The sequence below is a fragment of the Arvicola amphibius genome, chromosome 1, assembly GCF_903992535.2.
Source record: "Arvicola amphibius chromosome 1, mArvAmp1.2, whole genome shotgun sequence".
NCBI lineage: Eukaryota > Metazoa > Chordata > Mammalia > Rodentia > Cricetidae > Arvicola > Arvicola amphibius.
Genome location: NC_052047.1, coordinates 118,342,026 through 118,358,286, shown reverse-complemented (window position 1 = coordinate 118,358,286; position 16,261 = coordinate 118,342,026). Strand labels below are relative to the sequence as shown.

At 38.8% G+C, this 16,261-nt stretch overlaps 1 protein-coding gene across 1 annotated transcript in view; it reads left to right on the top strand.

Moving 5' to 3' along the window:
• Positions 1-16,261, top strand: part of Pik3c2a (phosphatidylinositol-4-phosphate 3-kinase catalytic subunit type 2 alpha) — a 102,593-nt gene that overhangs the window by 54,453 nt on the left and 31,879 nt on the right. Inside the window, exons 9-12 of the mRNA XM_038319048.2 lie at positions 11,724-11,867; positions 13,902-13,947; positions 14,023-14,233; positions 16,058-16,180. Coding sequence (XP_038174976.1) covers positions 11,724-11,867; positions 13,902-13,947; positions 14,023-14,233; positions 16,058-16,180 — 524 coding nt within the window. The remainder of the gene's footprint in view (positions 1-11,723; positions 11,868-13,901; positions 13,948-14,022; positions 14,234-16,057; positions 16,181-16,261) is intronic.

Below are 16,261 nucleotides of genomic sequence, written 5' to 3'. Positions count from 1 at the left end.
TTTAATCCCAGTACTTAGGAAGCAGAGGCAGGTGGATCTCCGAGTTCAAAGCTAACCTGATCTACATAGTATGTTCCAGTAGAATGAGATCTTGTCTTCAAAAAAGATAATTAAGAATTATAAACTGTGCTGGGCGGTGGTGGTGCATGCCTTTAATCCCAGCTTTGAGGAGGTAGAGGCAGGCGGATCTCTGTAAATTCCAGGACAGCCTGGTCTACAGAGTGAGTTCCAGGACAGGCTCTAAAGCTACACAGAGAAATCCTGACTCGGAAAAACAAACAAAAAATTAACAGTAAAGCAAAGTGAGCTCTTAAGCTAGTTTGAAATTACTGTTTAGGCTCAGGTGGCCTTGAACTTGTGAGCCTCCCTCCTCAGCTTCCTATATCCTAGTATTTCATCCAAAACCTAGCTCTTTGGTGTGTCAAGGTGTGCTCCCCAGCAGGGAGCCTGGGACCCATACTCTGTAGTGCTCTTCCCTTAGGTATTTGTCTGACTTTCCCTTCCTTAAGTACTTAAATGTTACCACGGTGCTTTCCACTAACCTCTTTGTCTAAAATAACAACGCTTACCACTTATTTCCCTTTAAAGTTTAATTGAAGTGTTGTTTGTTTGCTTTAAGACAATGTCTTCCTATTTAGCCTAGCCTGGCCTCAATTTTTTGTTGTTGTTGTTGTTTGTTTGTTTGTTGTTGTTTGTTTTTCGCTGTGGTTTAGAGCCTATCCTGGAACTAGCTCTTGTATACCAGGCTGGCCTCGAATTCCCAGAGATCTGCCTGTCTCTGTCTCCTAAGTGCTGGGATTAGAGGCGTGTGCCACCACCACCCAACCTGGCCTCAAATTTGCTGTGTAGTTTAGGCTATGGAATTTAGGATTCTCCGGCCTCGCCCTTCCTACATGCTTGGATTATAGGTATATGCCCATAATACATTATACTCACTCACCTTAAGTATAATTTATATCCTTTTACTCTGCTTTTTCCCTGTGGGATGGGGGTCTCATTCAGCTCAGGCTGACCTTGAGCTGCTTTGTTGCCTGGCTGACCTTGAGTTGATCTTCCTGCACATAACTCCTGAGTGCAGGCATTATTAGGCATGCACCCACCATTCAAAGACTTACCAAATTCACAGAGCTCTACCAGCATCACCGCAGTCCGGATTAGAGCATTTTCATGTATAATTTGCAGTTGACCTTCCTTCCAGCTCTAGCCTCAAATAATCGCTGAGCCAGTTCCTGTCTCGTTCATGATTTCCTCTTCTGCACATTTCTTGTAAATGAAATATAGTGTTTTTTCTGTCTGTTTTACTTTTTTCAAATACTAAACCATTTAATCTTTTGTAGTTTGTACCTTAAAAATTTTTTTTTTGCATTGTATGGTATGTTGTAAGTATATATATCATACAACATATATATACATATATATGTGTGTTATATATGTTTTGTGTATATATATATATATATATATATATATATATATATATAAAACATATATACTTAATTTGTGTGTGTGTGTATTGGTTTGAAAGAAAATGGCTCCCAAACAGGGTAGCACTATTTGAAGGTATGGCCTTGCTGGAGTAGGTGTGGCCTTGTTGGAGGAAATGTGTCATTGTGTGGGCAGGCTTTGAGGTCTCATATATGCTCAAGACATGCCCAGTATTGGAACTCACTCTCCGTGGCCTGTGGATCAAAGATGTAGAATTCTTAGCTCCTTCTCCAGCACCATGTCTGCCTGTACACCGCTATGTCCCACCATCATGATAATGGACTGAACTTCTAACTGTAAACCACCCAATTAAATGTTCTCCTTTATAAAGTTGTCATGGCCATAGTGTCTGTGTATGTCTCTTAGAACTGAAGTTACAGGTGGTTGGGAGCCACCTCACATGGGTGCTGTGAACCACACTGGGGACCTCTGCAAGAGCACTTTCTTAACCCCTGAGCCATCTATCTCTAGAGCCCTACATCCAGCTTTTCACATGGATGCTAAAGATCCAAACTCAGGTCCTTATGTTTGCTCAACAGACTTTACCAACTTAGCCATCTCCCTAGCCCTACCTGTGGTTCCTTTTTATTGAATACTATTCCATTGAATAGCTACAGCACATTTCATCTGTACATCCAATAATGTATATCTGGGCTTAAGTTAATAAATTGGTTATCATGAATAATGTTGCCTTAATGAAATATATACATGTATTCCTAGTTTTTGTATGGATTAATGTTTTACTTTCTCTTAGGAAAAGTTTTACAAAGGGATCAGGAAGTTGCAGAAATTTTTTATAAATTCTCTTGACTTTATTTTTCTAGAAATACTCTGTTTTGCTAAAGTGTCAGTATGGGTCTTGAGAAAAGAAATAATAGCTTGTAATACTCTAAGGGAATGCTGGGACTGGAGAGGTGACTCAGCAGTTAAGAGTTTGTATTGCTCTTATAGAAGACCTAAGTTTGGTTCTCAGCATTTATATGGAATGGTTCACAACCATCTGTAACTCCAACTCCAAGGAGATCCATGTACTTAAGAAAGCAGCTGAACTCATATTTGGTGCTAACAGTATGACTGTTCTGTGTGGACTTAAAATAGAAATTCAGATAAATACCCAGAACAAAAGTATAACATGGTGTGGAGAACTGACCACCTATCTGAACTAATGTTTATCAGTCACTGACCAGTCAAGACAGTATACTATATTGGATTGTTTTGTTTTTGAGTTGGGGATCTCATTTAGTTCCATTTGCCTGACCTTGAATTCTTGCTCTTCCATGCCTCCTCCTCCTAAGTATTGAGACTGCAGACTTACATGCACATATGTTTACACACAATTGAAACCAGGGTGACACATGCTGACACTTGACCAGAACTATATTACTAGCCTCTGTGCTGGTTGCTTGAATAAGAAATCTAAGTAATCATTAGTGAATGGGCAAAAGATGGTTTATTCTTTTTAGTAAAAAGATTCTTTTCCTTTAAAAAATAAACTTTAATTATTAAATTATTTATTTTATATGCATGAATGTTTTGCCTCCTTTAGTGTCTTTTCAGTGTTTGCATGCCTGGTGCCTGCAGAGGCTGGAAGGGGGTGTTGGATCCCCTGGGACTGGGGTTATAGACAGTTGTAAGCTGCCATGTGGATACCAGGACTCAAATTCAGGTCCTATAGAAGAGCAGCCAGTGCTTTTAACTGTAGTGCCATCTCTCCATCCCATAAAACAGGATTCAAAGCAAAAATTGACATCTGATAATTCATATACCAAGTCTAGCCTACTGCCTGTTTTCATAAAGTTTTTTTGTCTCTTATTTATTGTCTGTCTTCACCATTAAAAGGCTGGAATTTAATCTCACCAGAGGATGACTCACAAAATATAAAATATTTACTTAACTAATATTTGTTATTTGGTTTTTTGTGTGTGTGTGTTTTGATTTTGAGACAATCTCAGTATTGCCCCCTCAGACTTGTAAGTCACTGTAATTATAGATATTGTATAGTTAGGGTTTTTATTGCTGTAAAGAGACACCATGACCACCACAGCAACTCTTATAAAGTTTAAACATTTAGTTGGGGTGGCTTGCTTACAGTTTCATAAGTTCAGTTCATTATCATCTTGGTGGGAAGTATGGTGGTGTGCAGGCAGACATGGTGTGGGAAAAATAGCTGAGTCCTGTAGTGAAGAGACGAGCAGGCCTGCTATTTGTCCCACCTGGCTTCCACATGGCTAGCTTTACACCCAAAATAACAGCACACAAATTGTATTCATTTAAACACTGCCTGGCCCATTAGCTCTAGCCTCTTACTGGCTAATTCTCACATCTTGATTAACCCATTTCTATTAATGTGTTTAGCACCACGAGGTGGTGGCTTACCAGGAAGATTCTAGCCTGCGTCCATCTTGGGCCGGAGCTCATGGCGTCTGCCTCACTGCCTTCTACCCAGCATTCTGTTCTGTCTACTCCGCCTGTCTACTCCGCCTATCTAAGTTCTGCCCTATCAAAAAGCCAAGGCAGTTTCTTTATTAACCAATGAAATTAACGCATAGACAGATTTCCCTCCTTTATCAGAGTCCTACATCTTGCAGGCAACAGGAAATTGACTAATAGTCACACTGAAGGAAACTTGAACAACAGAGACCTCAAATCCTACCCCCACAGTGACACACTTCCTCCTAAAAGGCCACTTTCTTTGGGGGACCTTTTCTTTCAAACCACCACAGATTTGTATGTATCATCATACCTGACAATTATTGACTTTGAGTGTGGCGGGAGTAGTAGGGTTTTCCTGTCCTTGCTATATAGGCTGCATGGCACAGAACTCACTGTATAGACCAGGATAACCTCAGATTTTTCACTCTTACATTTGCTTCCTAAGTACTGGTATTACAGATAGATGCTACCACACCTGGATACTTTGTGGGTTTTTTTTTTTTTTTTAAAGAAAATTTGCTAGTCTTTATTTAAGTAGCGCTCAGAAGTTGCAGATGTGAAAAAGCAATTGCCATGACTAGGCTGTAGAGAAATGAACAGTTTAGGACATAATGACTTCTCATAAACCTTCTCCCCAGACTGAACTTTAGTATATGGCTACCTCAGGAGGATAGAGGCTGCCCATGGTAAAGAAACTTCCCAAAGAATTTTAGCCAAAGTGGCCTAAGGGTACAGGTAGGGCTGGTCTTTGAGAACCACTGAGCTCTCCTTGTGAATTGAAAAGAAAGGAATAAATGCATACAGGACCGGAACCTAGCCCTGTTGCTTTTTGGTTAAAGTGTCTTTTTGGTGCCCTCTAGTGCCAAAAAATGTTACTGTGAGTTTAGTTCTGGCTCTACAAAGAGCAAAAGAAGGGTGGATTTAGAACTGTTAGACTATACACTAGTTCCTCACATGTTAAGAGTAATGGAGAGTAGTGCAAGACACTGTTACAGACCTTCAGATTGGAGAGTTTACATGAAGGTAAGTTAAAAGAAGCAGAAATATAAATTAGATAACTAAAAAGGGGGACTTGAAATTTGATCTTCAATTCAGGCCCTGAGAACTGCACCATAATTGGCTATTTAAGAAAATGAGATGGTTTCACTAATGCTTGAAGGTAAAAGAAGCATTTGGCTTATGGTAGCCAAGCCTCAAGAATAGAAATACATACTAAAAGGGAAGATGGTGAGCTTAGTTGCAGCCTTCTCATAGTTCTTGGCATAAAAGTGTAGCGTGAATGTTTTGTGGATCTTTAAGCTGTGTGTAGTGCACAATCACAGTAATACAGGAGGAAAACAGAGAATCCCTTGATCTTATGAATTTGAGAAGAGCCTAGGCGATATAGTGAGTCCCTGTCTAAGAAAAGGGAGAGGGACATATGAATGTGTCTGTTGCTCGGGTCTTTAAAGCTACATTTTGTGAGTGAATATCTGCATGTACAGGTGCATGTGTATGCAGGCCAGAGGATAACCTCAGGCATCATTCCTCAAGCATGGTGTTCATCTTTCCTTTGAGCCAGGGCTTAAGCTGGGCTTGAGTAGGCTAGTATGGCTGTCTTATTTACTGTTGATTGCTGTGAATAAGCACCATGACCGAGGCAACTTACAAAGTAAGGTATTTAATTGAGGGCTTGCTTACAGTTTCAGAGGGCTAGACTATAACCATGATGGGGAGTATGGCAGCAGTAAGGAGGGCATGGTGCTGGAGCAATAGCTGAAAACTCACATTATCTGCAAATTGCAGACAGAACTTGAGAGACTGGCCATGAAGTTTTTGAAGTTTCAAAACTTCAAAAGCCCACCCCAGTGACACCTCCAATGAGGCTATACCTGCCAATCCAATAGTCTGCTGCTCAGGAACCAAACACTGAAATATATTAACCTCTATGTGCCATAAACATTTAAACCACCACAGTGGCTGACCAGGTAACCTCAGGGATTTGGCTGTCTCCTAAGCACTGGGATTACAGTCATATACCTCTATGCCTAGCTTTTTTATGTAGGTTCTTAGAGTTGAACAAAGATCCTCATTCCTGCAAGGCCAGGACCACACTGTACTTACTGACTGAGCTATTTCTGTAGCCTAAAAATTTATAGATATCTGATACAAAATAATGACATATTTATGGAATGCAATGTGATATTTCAGTGCATGTGTAAAATAAGTAATGATCCATGCCAAGGCAGGGTAGTATACTTCAGCAATCCTATCACTGCACTGACTGGAGAAAGTTTACCTTTGAGGTCGGCCTGGGTTATATACCGAGATGTTTAAAAAGAAAAAACAAGCAGAAATTAGTTAACTAATATATGTAATAATAAAGTCAAAGCCCACCCTAGTGGTATATTTCCTCCAACAAGGCTGTACTATAAATGGAGACTTTTTTTTTCGTCTTGCCCCGTGCTGCAGCCACTTTAAAAATAATCACTGAGAGGTTTATATTAATTATAAATGGTTGGCCAATGGCTCAGGCTTATTATTAGCTAGCTCTTACATTAAATTAACCCATATTTCTTATCTATGCTTTGGCGTGTGGATCATGGCTTGTTACCTTATTTTTTACATGTCTTGCTTCCTTGGTAATTGGCTGGAGTCTCCCAGACTCAGCCCTTCTTCTCTTGTATCTTTGTTTGGATTTTCCACCTGGCTCTATCCTGCCTTCCTATTGGCCAGAGTAGCTTTATTTCTCAACCAATGAGAGCAACATATATTTACAGCAAAGAGAAAGACCATCCCACAGCATTTCCCCCCCTTTTTTAAAAGATTTTCTTTACTGTATGTATATAGTGTTCTCTCTGCTTGTATGCCTGAATGCCAGAAGAGGACAGCAGATCTCATTATAGATGGTTGTGAGCCACCATATGGTTGCTGGGAATTGAACTTGGAACCTTTGGAAGCGCAGCCAGTGAGTGTTTTTAACCTCTGAGGCATCATCTCTCCAGCCTCCATCCCCCTTTCTGTCTAATCAAAAAGGAAGATTTTTATTTTAACATAATAAAGTTGCATATAACAAAACAATTATCAAGCAAGAATTACAGTTACAATATCTAGTCTATTTGTGTGTGACAAAATTAAAGAAAATACTGTATCATCTGTCCCATCTTTGTGAGTCTAAAGTTTCATATCAAAATTTTTATCATAACCAAGGAAAACTATAATTATAATTATCTAGTCGTCAACTCCATCAAAGACCCCAGAAGGACATAATATTACCTGAGTAAACAGGAAGTGCATGTAAACAACTTTCAAAACTCTAGAAATGACAGAGACATCTGACTGCCTGGAAGGTCACCCAAAATTATTCTGTAACAGTGGGGCATCAATGCATCTTCAGTCTACAGGTGTACAGTATCTATCAGACTTTTCTCTGAAGCAGGAAATTTGAAGGACTGTCCTGCCTATTTTGGCAAATTTTCCTCTGTGTCGTCCTAAGTGTCTGGCAGTGTCTTTTGTGAAACAGGAACCTAAAGGACCATCCTGCCTTGTTTTGGCAACGTTTTAGTGGTCATTTTTCTGTGGGTCCTGCATGTCTAGTTTATACAGCATACTGTCAAACATTCCAGGCAAGAGCAGTTTCTTGCCCAAATGACTAGCCTTCCACATTAAAGGCAAACTCCATAACAAGTTTCTTCAATACCAATCATCCTCTTTGAAGTAATTGGTGCCATCAAGAACAGACATGTCTTACTGTTGAGAAGTCTAAATTCTTTTTTTTGTTGTTGTTGTTGTTGTTAATTTGTTTTTCAAGACAGGGTTTCTCTGTGTATCTCTGGCTGTCCTGGAACTTGCTTTGTAGACCAAGCTGGCCTTGAACTCACAGAGATCACCTGCCTCTCCTTCCCTGAGTGCTGGGATTAAAGGCGTACACCACCACTACCTGGCTAAAAGTCTAAGTTCTTAAAACATTTTAAATGCCATATTCTATAGGTTTTTGAAGTGTTTGAAAAATACCTATCTAACTGAAATATATCTTTGTATACCTAAAAAACCTAACTATTATAGATGACTATTAATCTGTATTTTTAATTATTTATTACATTTCAAAATGAGTTGCATAAGCATAATACCTTATTAAGAGTAGAAATATACATACAGCATAATAATGTTGACCTTAAATTTATGTCAATAAACTAAAATCTATACCAGTGTAAAATATTTTGAGATTAACAGTTGTTTTTTTAATAAAAGAGGATTCAATAATCTATTCTTTTCTCTCATTATTTATATGTCATTCATTTCCATTCATATCCCCCTTTCTTCTTTTAGGAAGAGATTGACTATGATCAATAACAGTTTATAACCAACCCCCCTTAAATAAAAACAAGCGTTTATAACCAGTATTTTGGGAATTTGGGCGTAGTTCTCTAGACTACTTCCTGCTGATTGGTGCTGGTGATCCTGGGAAGACCAGTTATAACCTTTGTTGATAGATATCACACGTCAAGGTTCAGGACGTTTCCCTTTATCAAACCTGGCCCATCTTAACCTGGAACAAATTTATAGCATCTTGTTTCCTGTGGAAAAAAGTAAAGCTGCTTTTCCAAAGCAATACATCTTTTAAGTTCCATTTTACAAATATATTTTTTTGACTTTTGGTTTAAAGTTAAGACATTTTAAAAATATTTAGGTTGCTATATTTTATCAGTCTCTCTTTCAATCCCATGTCTCCTGGTAGCTGTCTCTTGCCCATCAGCCATCAAAAAACTCAAAGCCAACATAATAACATACAGGATCCAGACTCCAGGTGAATTTCCTATTTTTACGTGGCTTATTTTTTTTTTGTTTTGCTTCTATCTTTAAAGACTTTATATTTTTTAAACTATTCCTTTCTATAAATGCATACTCTTTATTTTTTCTTAAGCCTACACATGTTTTGAACACATTGTGACCCGTTTAGAGGTTTCTTTTTATCTAAATATGTTTTTATTGCATATCTGTAATCCTTTTTTGACCAGGAGTCTTTAAACTGCCAAGTGCAAGTGGCTAGGACCAAACTGGCAGCTTTGGTTGCTGCTCTGCCCTACCTGGGTTCCCAACATGACAGAGGTACCAATGAGAGTCACACTTATTTCTCCAACTCTGGAGTCCATGTTGCCACCAATGTGCAGCCCACCAGCCCACAAATCCCAATCAAGTGCTCCATAGCAGGACTCCCAAAAGAGCTGTCCATACCGCCAGTACCAAGGCAGGAAGCCATCTCTTAAAGGAGCTTCCCACTCACTACCAGTAAACAGAGCTTATTTGAAAAAATCTGGCTACCAAGAAGCTGTTTTTGACTCTGTTTTTGTGTGTCTAGAACCTTTTCTTAAAGTTTTTTTCAGGCTTTATGTGGATGTACATACTCTACGTTGTGTGGGAGAATTGTCTGTATTCTGTCAATCATGTTTTAAATAAACACTGATTGGCCAGGCAGGAGGTAAAGGTGGGAAAACCAGACAGGAAGTAGAAATGATGTAATGAGAACAGGAGAACTCTGGGAAGGAGGAAGTTGATTCCCCCTACTCCTGCCCAGATCACCCAAGCAGCAGGATGTGATCTGCACCACTGAAAAAAGGTACAGAGCCACATGGCTAACATAGATCAGAAGAATGGGTTAATCAAGATGTGAGTTAGCCAGTGAGAGGCTAGAGTTAATGGGCCAATCAGTTTTGTGACTTATAGAGATCTCTGTGTTATTTCTTTGGGGCTTGCCAGCTGTGGGGTACCGGGTGGGACAGAAACCCAAACAAGCAAGCCAGCCCCTCATGTTAGAATGTTGGGCACCAAATGTAATCAGGCTTTTTTTTTGTCCTGCCCAGCCTCTCAGCTGCTTTTAAAATAATCACTCAGGCGCTTAAACTAATTATATATGTTTGACTGATGGCTCAGGCTTATTATTAATTAGCTCTTTAAATTAACCCATATTTCTTACCTGTGCTTTGCCGTGTGGTTTGTTACCTTATTTTTTACATGTCTTGCCTTCTTGGCTACTGGCTGGCTAGAGTCTCTCAAACTCCACCCTTCTCCTGTATCTTTGTTTGGATTTCCCTTTTGGCTCTATCCTGCCTTGCCATAAGCCACAGAAGCTTTATTTATCAACCAGTGAGAACAAAACATATTCACGGCATACAGAAAGATATCCCGCAGCACTGTACACTCCTTTCCAACAGTTCTGCTCCCTGGTGACTAAGGATTCAAATTCATGAACACATGGAAGCCATTCTTAGTCAAACCACCACAAGGGTCCAGTACCCACATCAGGTAGCTCACAAATACCTGCCAGATCCAAGGGATCCAACATTCTTCTGATCTCTGCTGATAACTACACACATGTGGCATCCACTTAAATGGATACACAACATACGCAAATAAAAACAGATACAAAATTTTTAAGTGGAGAAAGATCTCAGCATGGTCTCTGATGGCAGAACAGATCACTGAAGTCAATACAGCCCTCAGCCACAGCACAGGCCACTGACACTATCTGTGATCTGTGCTGTTGCTAGAGACCGTATGTAGGTCCATGATCTGTGCCCCTGCTGACTGAAGGGCAGGGAAGCTACTTTTGTGGTTGTATGGAGGAAAATAGCTCAGACAGGAAATCATCAGAAACTTGTGATAGGGGTGCTGAGGTGTAGCTCTCCACAGTTGATGGCTTCAGGCAGAGGTGCAGGTGAGGAAGAATTCATGTTTCTTTGTGGGATGGTCACTGAGAGTTTGATTGTGCTCTGGTAAATGTGTAGGCAACACAGATTGAACTTGTGTTTCTTTTCCTTTGGGAGGGTGCGGGTGGAGGCATGGGGAGTAGACCCAGGAGGACTGGGAAAGTTCCCATATGGCCAGTAGGGATACTGTGTTGGAAAAAAGAACAAAAAGGAGAGAGAGAGAGAGAGAGAGAGAGAGAGAGAGAGAGAGAGAGAGAGAGAGAGAGAGAGAGAGAGAGAGAGCGCTGATCCAACACTGCTAAAACCAATCTTTTTTTAAATTAAGCATTTCTTTTATTATTTTTTGTTTTTAAGATTTGTATATGTGCATGTACGTATCATGTGGAGCTCCTCAGAGGCAATTATAGACATTTGTGGGGTGCTCTGCTTGTGTGAGTGGCAGGATCCAAACTCAGGTCCTCTTGATATTGTTTGTTCTGTTGATTTTTTTTTTTAAGGCAGACTCTCCCTATGCAGTTCTGGCTATCCTGGAACTTGTTATCTAGACCAGGCTAGCCTTGAACTCCTAAAGATTATCTGCTGCAGCAAGTGCTCATTACCACTGGCCCATCTCTGTAGCCCCTCAAGGATGTTCTGTTTGCTTTGTTTTGTTAGAACTTAGTTTTTAATACCAGTATTTTTTTTTTTTTGCAGAAGAGGTTATTTTCAACATGAAAGTTACTTCCAAATGAGAATTTAAAAGATAAATCTAGATGTGCTTATTTTTTTAGATTTATTTTATTTTAAATGTATGAGTATTTTCCTGGATGGATGTATGTATAGCACATGTGTGCCAGATCTTGTTTTTTAAAGTGATTTAGTAATCTGTTTCTATTTTGTTTTCTTTTGATTCTAATATTAAATACGTAGCATTTGCATATGAATAGTTGTGTCAGAGCGAAAACTATGTCTTGCTTTAATACATTTCACAGTATACCATATAAATGAGAAGCTGTTTCATTTCTTTTTTAATAGAGAATATCTGTTCTTAGAATTGTCAAAAATATCTAGCTTCTGACTTCATTTTTGACATGGGTTCTACGTTGTACCTAGTTATTTTTATTTTATTTTCCATTTTTAAAGAACCAACACCGAGCTGTCGACCAAGTAATTAAAGCTGTAAGAAAAATCTGTAGTGCTTTAGATGGGGTGGAGACCCCCGCCGTTACAGAAGCAGTGAAGAAGCTAAAGCGAGTTGTTAACCTTCCAAGGAACAAAAGTGCTGATGTAAGTATTTGTATCACTTCAACAGGAGGATGTTCATCTCTTGGTAGACAAAACATTGTCATTTTCACTTTGGCTTTTATTTTTGAGCTGATTGAATTGCTTTGTTGGTGAGGTAGGGATTCCTTGCTGAAATGATGGAAGAGCTTTGTGAACATTGATATTAAATAGTGGGCTCAACTTGCCTCTATAGGTGAGACCCCTACCTCTCTATAGGGAGCCTACCGAGTAGTAGCTGCCAGTTCTCTCTTAATGGAAATGTCCATGTTCATTACACTTGAGTCATATCCCTGACCTTTGGAAGTGGCCTTGCCTTAGAAGCAGCCACTTGTTGAGATTTCTATGCCATATGTCAGCTTTTAATAAAACTATGTTCCATAATACTTCCTTCTATGGGGGCTTAATAAATTCAGTTCATAGAAATGTTTATATCTTCAATTGGAATGAGTAAAGAAAAAGTGACTCCTACAAGTTACTTTACATTAAAGGAGAAGCTATATCTTTGACCTGCTCCTCCATCTCCATGTCTAGGTGCTCACAAGGCTTCTCAATTTCAAAGACATTCTAGCTAAATGACACTTAATTTGGGATTCCTTTTTGTTTTTTTTGTTTGTTTCATTGTTGTTGGTTTAGTTCGGTTTTATTTTGGGGGTGGGGGTTTTGTTTAAAAATTATTTGAAAGCTATCACCATATTCCCTAATGCCTGAAGTGGCTGTTCTTTTTACTCTTTTATCGGATGAAGGAGCATTAAAGTGTAGTTGAGAGAGGAGTTTACCTTAAATAATTATATACAAGAATTTTCTTCAATCACCTAATGGTAATGGAGTTTCTTTAGATATGTTATTCTCATGCTAGTGAAAAATATTGTACTGTGTTACAAAGCAGTTATAATTCATTTAAAATAAAACTGCTGATTTTGTTCTTTTTCCATAGTAAGTTTTACGTGCTCTGATTTGTTTGACTTCCTGAGACAGGGTCTCATATTTTCCAGCTGTCTCTAATTCAGCTGAGGAAATCCGGGAACTCCTGGCCTGCTTTTATTCACAGGTGCTGAGATTATGGCATGAACTACCATGCCTGGCTTTTTTTTTTTTTTTTTTTCCTGCTTGCTTTGAGTCAAGGTCCCACTCTGGCCCAGGTGGCCTTGAACTTGCTATTTTCCTCTTCCTCGGCTTCCCAGATGCTGTAATTACAGGCGTGAATTCCCACTCCAGCTTGCCTTAATTTTTGTATTATTAAAAATCATTTCTTGTCAGGCATAGTGGCACACATCTTTGATCTCAGGGCTTGAGAGCCAGAGGCAAACAGATCTCTGAGTTCTAGGCTAGCCAGTGCTGCATAGTGAGACCCTCTCTCAAGAAAAAAAGTTATGTTTACTTGGGTTTATGTTTTCACTTTTTGTTTGTGAATTTGCACTTGTGTGTTATGTGGGTGCAGATATTCATGTAAGTGTATGCATATGTGTTGGGAGTAGGCACATGTCTGTGTGGAATCTGGAAGACTACATCAGGTATCAGCTACTCCTCCCCACTCCTTTTGAGACAGGATGTTCTGCAGACCCTAAAGCTCATCCAATTAGCTAGATTAACTGGCCAGTGAGCTCCAGGGTCTGCCTTCTACTTCATACCCTACTACTCCCCTGTGCTGTCATGACAGACTAGCTTTTAGTTGGTGCAGAGACTTCTAACTCATGCTTTCTTGGCAGTGATTTTACAGATTGAGTCATTTTCATAGCCTTTTATTTCTTTGCCTACTATTCTAGTAATTTTTCAGACATGTAGGACAGATTTCTTCTGAGAAAGGTTTCTTTGACATTTAAAGAAATGTATCAAAAGTAAAGTTTATTTAAAATAAAAGCAAAAGTCCAGTGTATGATACACCCTTGTTATCCCATAATTTTGGATGTGAATCAGGAGTTTAGCAAATTTGAGACCAACCTGGGCTACACAAGACCCTGTCTCAAAAAAGGAAGAAAAAGTAAACGTTTTATATTAAATTATGCTCAATTTCTGACTAATTAATATATGTGTATACAGGTGACTTCATTATCTGGAGGAGATACTAGCAAGAACTCAACCAGGGGTATGTCTTTAGATTCTTTATATATTGGCAATGATTTTTGCTCTTTCAGAGAATTAACAGTTTGTTTCAATGTAGACTCACTGAATCCTGAAAATCCTGTTCAAGTAAGCCTGGATCACTTAACAGCAGCAATTTACGATCTTCTCAGGCTCCATGCACATTCTAGTAAGAGTTCTGCAGACTGTCCTCAAAGTAGCAGGAGCATCAAGGAAGCTTGGACTGCAACAGAGCAGCTCCAGTTTACTGTCTATGCTGCTCATGGAATTTCCAGTAGCTGGGTGTCAAAGTAAGTAGCTGCTTAGAGGACTTGCACGGCCCTACCCAGAAGCTGTGCTAATCTTAATGTAACTACTTTTATTTTCTTTGTTTAAATGGATGATACAGAGATCACTGAGTACCCCTTTGTACCTTTGTGGTTTTAATAAATTTATAGAGATATCTGAAGTTATTGTAGTGAAAAACATCATTCCTATGACATGAAAAAAAAAGCAAGAGAGCCAGGTGTGGTGGTGTACCCAGGAGGTAGAGACAGTCAGATCTTTGAGTTCAAAGCTAGCCTGGGGTACAGAGCTAGTTCCAGGACAGTGTTACACAGGGAAACCTTATCTCAAAAAATAAAAATAAATTAAAAAAAAAGCAAGAGAATATATGATGAAACTATCAAGCAAAAATTTTATTTAAAAGATGAATTAGCTTAAAATTGCTGTTTTTCTGCCTTTCCTTTAGAGTCAAGGTAATTTGAAACAGAATGTAGTGGGACTAGAATTCAGGCCCTATCCCCCATTAATAGCTCACAGTCACTAATTGCTATTCTTTGAATTCTACATGAGCATATTTCTTCTACTGAAGTTTTGATAAGGGTTTTCTTTTGATTTTTTTTTTCTTTTGTCAATATCTTTAAAGCATAGTATTTTGGGGGCCAATTTTAATTTGCTTTGGAATAATTAATATAAACTGAAAAGTCTGAAAAGAATATTATTAAAATAGGTTCATAATGGCTTAGTACTATAAAGTTTACTGAAGAGTTACCAAACAAAAATCCCATGTGAATTAAGCTTCAGATTAAAATAATGGTGTGCCTTGAAAATGGTTTTTGCTTGCTTGTTGTTTGTTTTTCTGTTTTGATTGGTTGGGTTTTTGGTTGGTTGGTTGGTTGGGTTTGGTGTTTTGAAGCAGTAGGGTCTCTCTGTGTAGTCCTGGCTATTCTGGAATTTGCTTTGTAGACCAGGATGGCCTCGAACTTACAAATATCTACCTGCCTCTGCCTTCCAAGTGCTGGGATTAAAGGCATGCACCACCATGCCGAGCTGAAAATGTTTTTTTAAGTCATGGAATAAGTATTTATTGAGCCTCATCTATAAAGAGTTCTCAGTGCTGGAAATCTGGCAACAAACGAGAACAGTGCCTTTCTGGAACTTCCATTTAAATGGCTATTAGTGCTTATTTTTTTTTGTCTACCGTGCTTTGGAGATCATGGCTCACTATGTTGGTCAGGCCGGTCTCGCCTTCAGAGACTGAGGGATCCTTCCACTGCAGCCTCCTAAATACTTGGGTTCTAAGTATGTGCCAAAATGCCCCCCCTAAAAACATGGCAAACTAATATACTTAGCTGAGTATTTCAGTGATATAGCAAAGGTAAGTAACATCTCCACCACTGCCAAGAAAGAGAACAAAAGAAACTAAACAAACTCTAACAAAAAGCAGAAATGTAATGAAAGTAGCACCAAAGGAAGATAATTGTTGGTACTTCCTTTCTGGATTTTACCTAGAGATGGATAAATGCATAGTCTGTTGTCATTTACCTGTGCTCTGAAAGCTAGTAACTTACTGAGCACAATACCTGAAACAGCTTCTAGTACGTGGGTATCATTACTACAGTCCCCTTGAGACTGACACTTAGGGGCATATGCTCCCTCTCTACTTCTTTTTGTTATACCACTTCCCTGTTTTTGTAGAATTTGCAAAGGTTATATTTCAGATGAATTTCAAAAAAAAATAAAATTGTTGGTGACCAGTTTATTATAGTTTGTCACTTGGGGGAAATTGCTAATGTACTTGTGTTAGATAATTATTACTAACCTAGAAATCAAATTATGCTTTATTTTCTTAGTTATGAAAAATACTACTTGATATGTTCCCTGTCTCACAATGGGAAGGATCTTTTTAAACCTATTCAATCAAAGAAGGTTGGCACGTACAAGAATTTCTTCTATCTTATTAAATGGGATGAACTGTAAGTGAAATTTTTTGCTTTTATAATTATTTCATAGTTCACTCTGCCCTGTTCTTTAATTTTTTCAATGTATACATTATT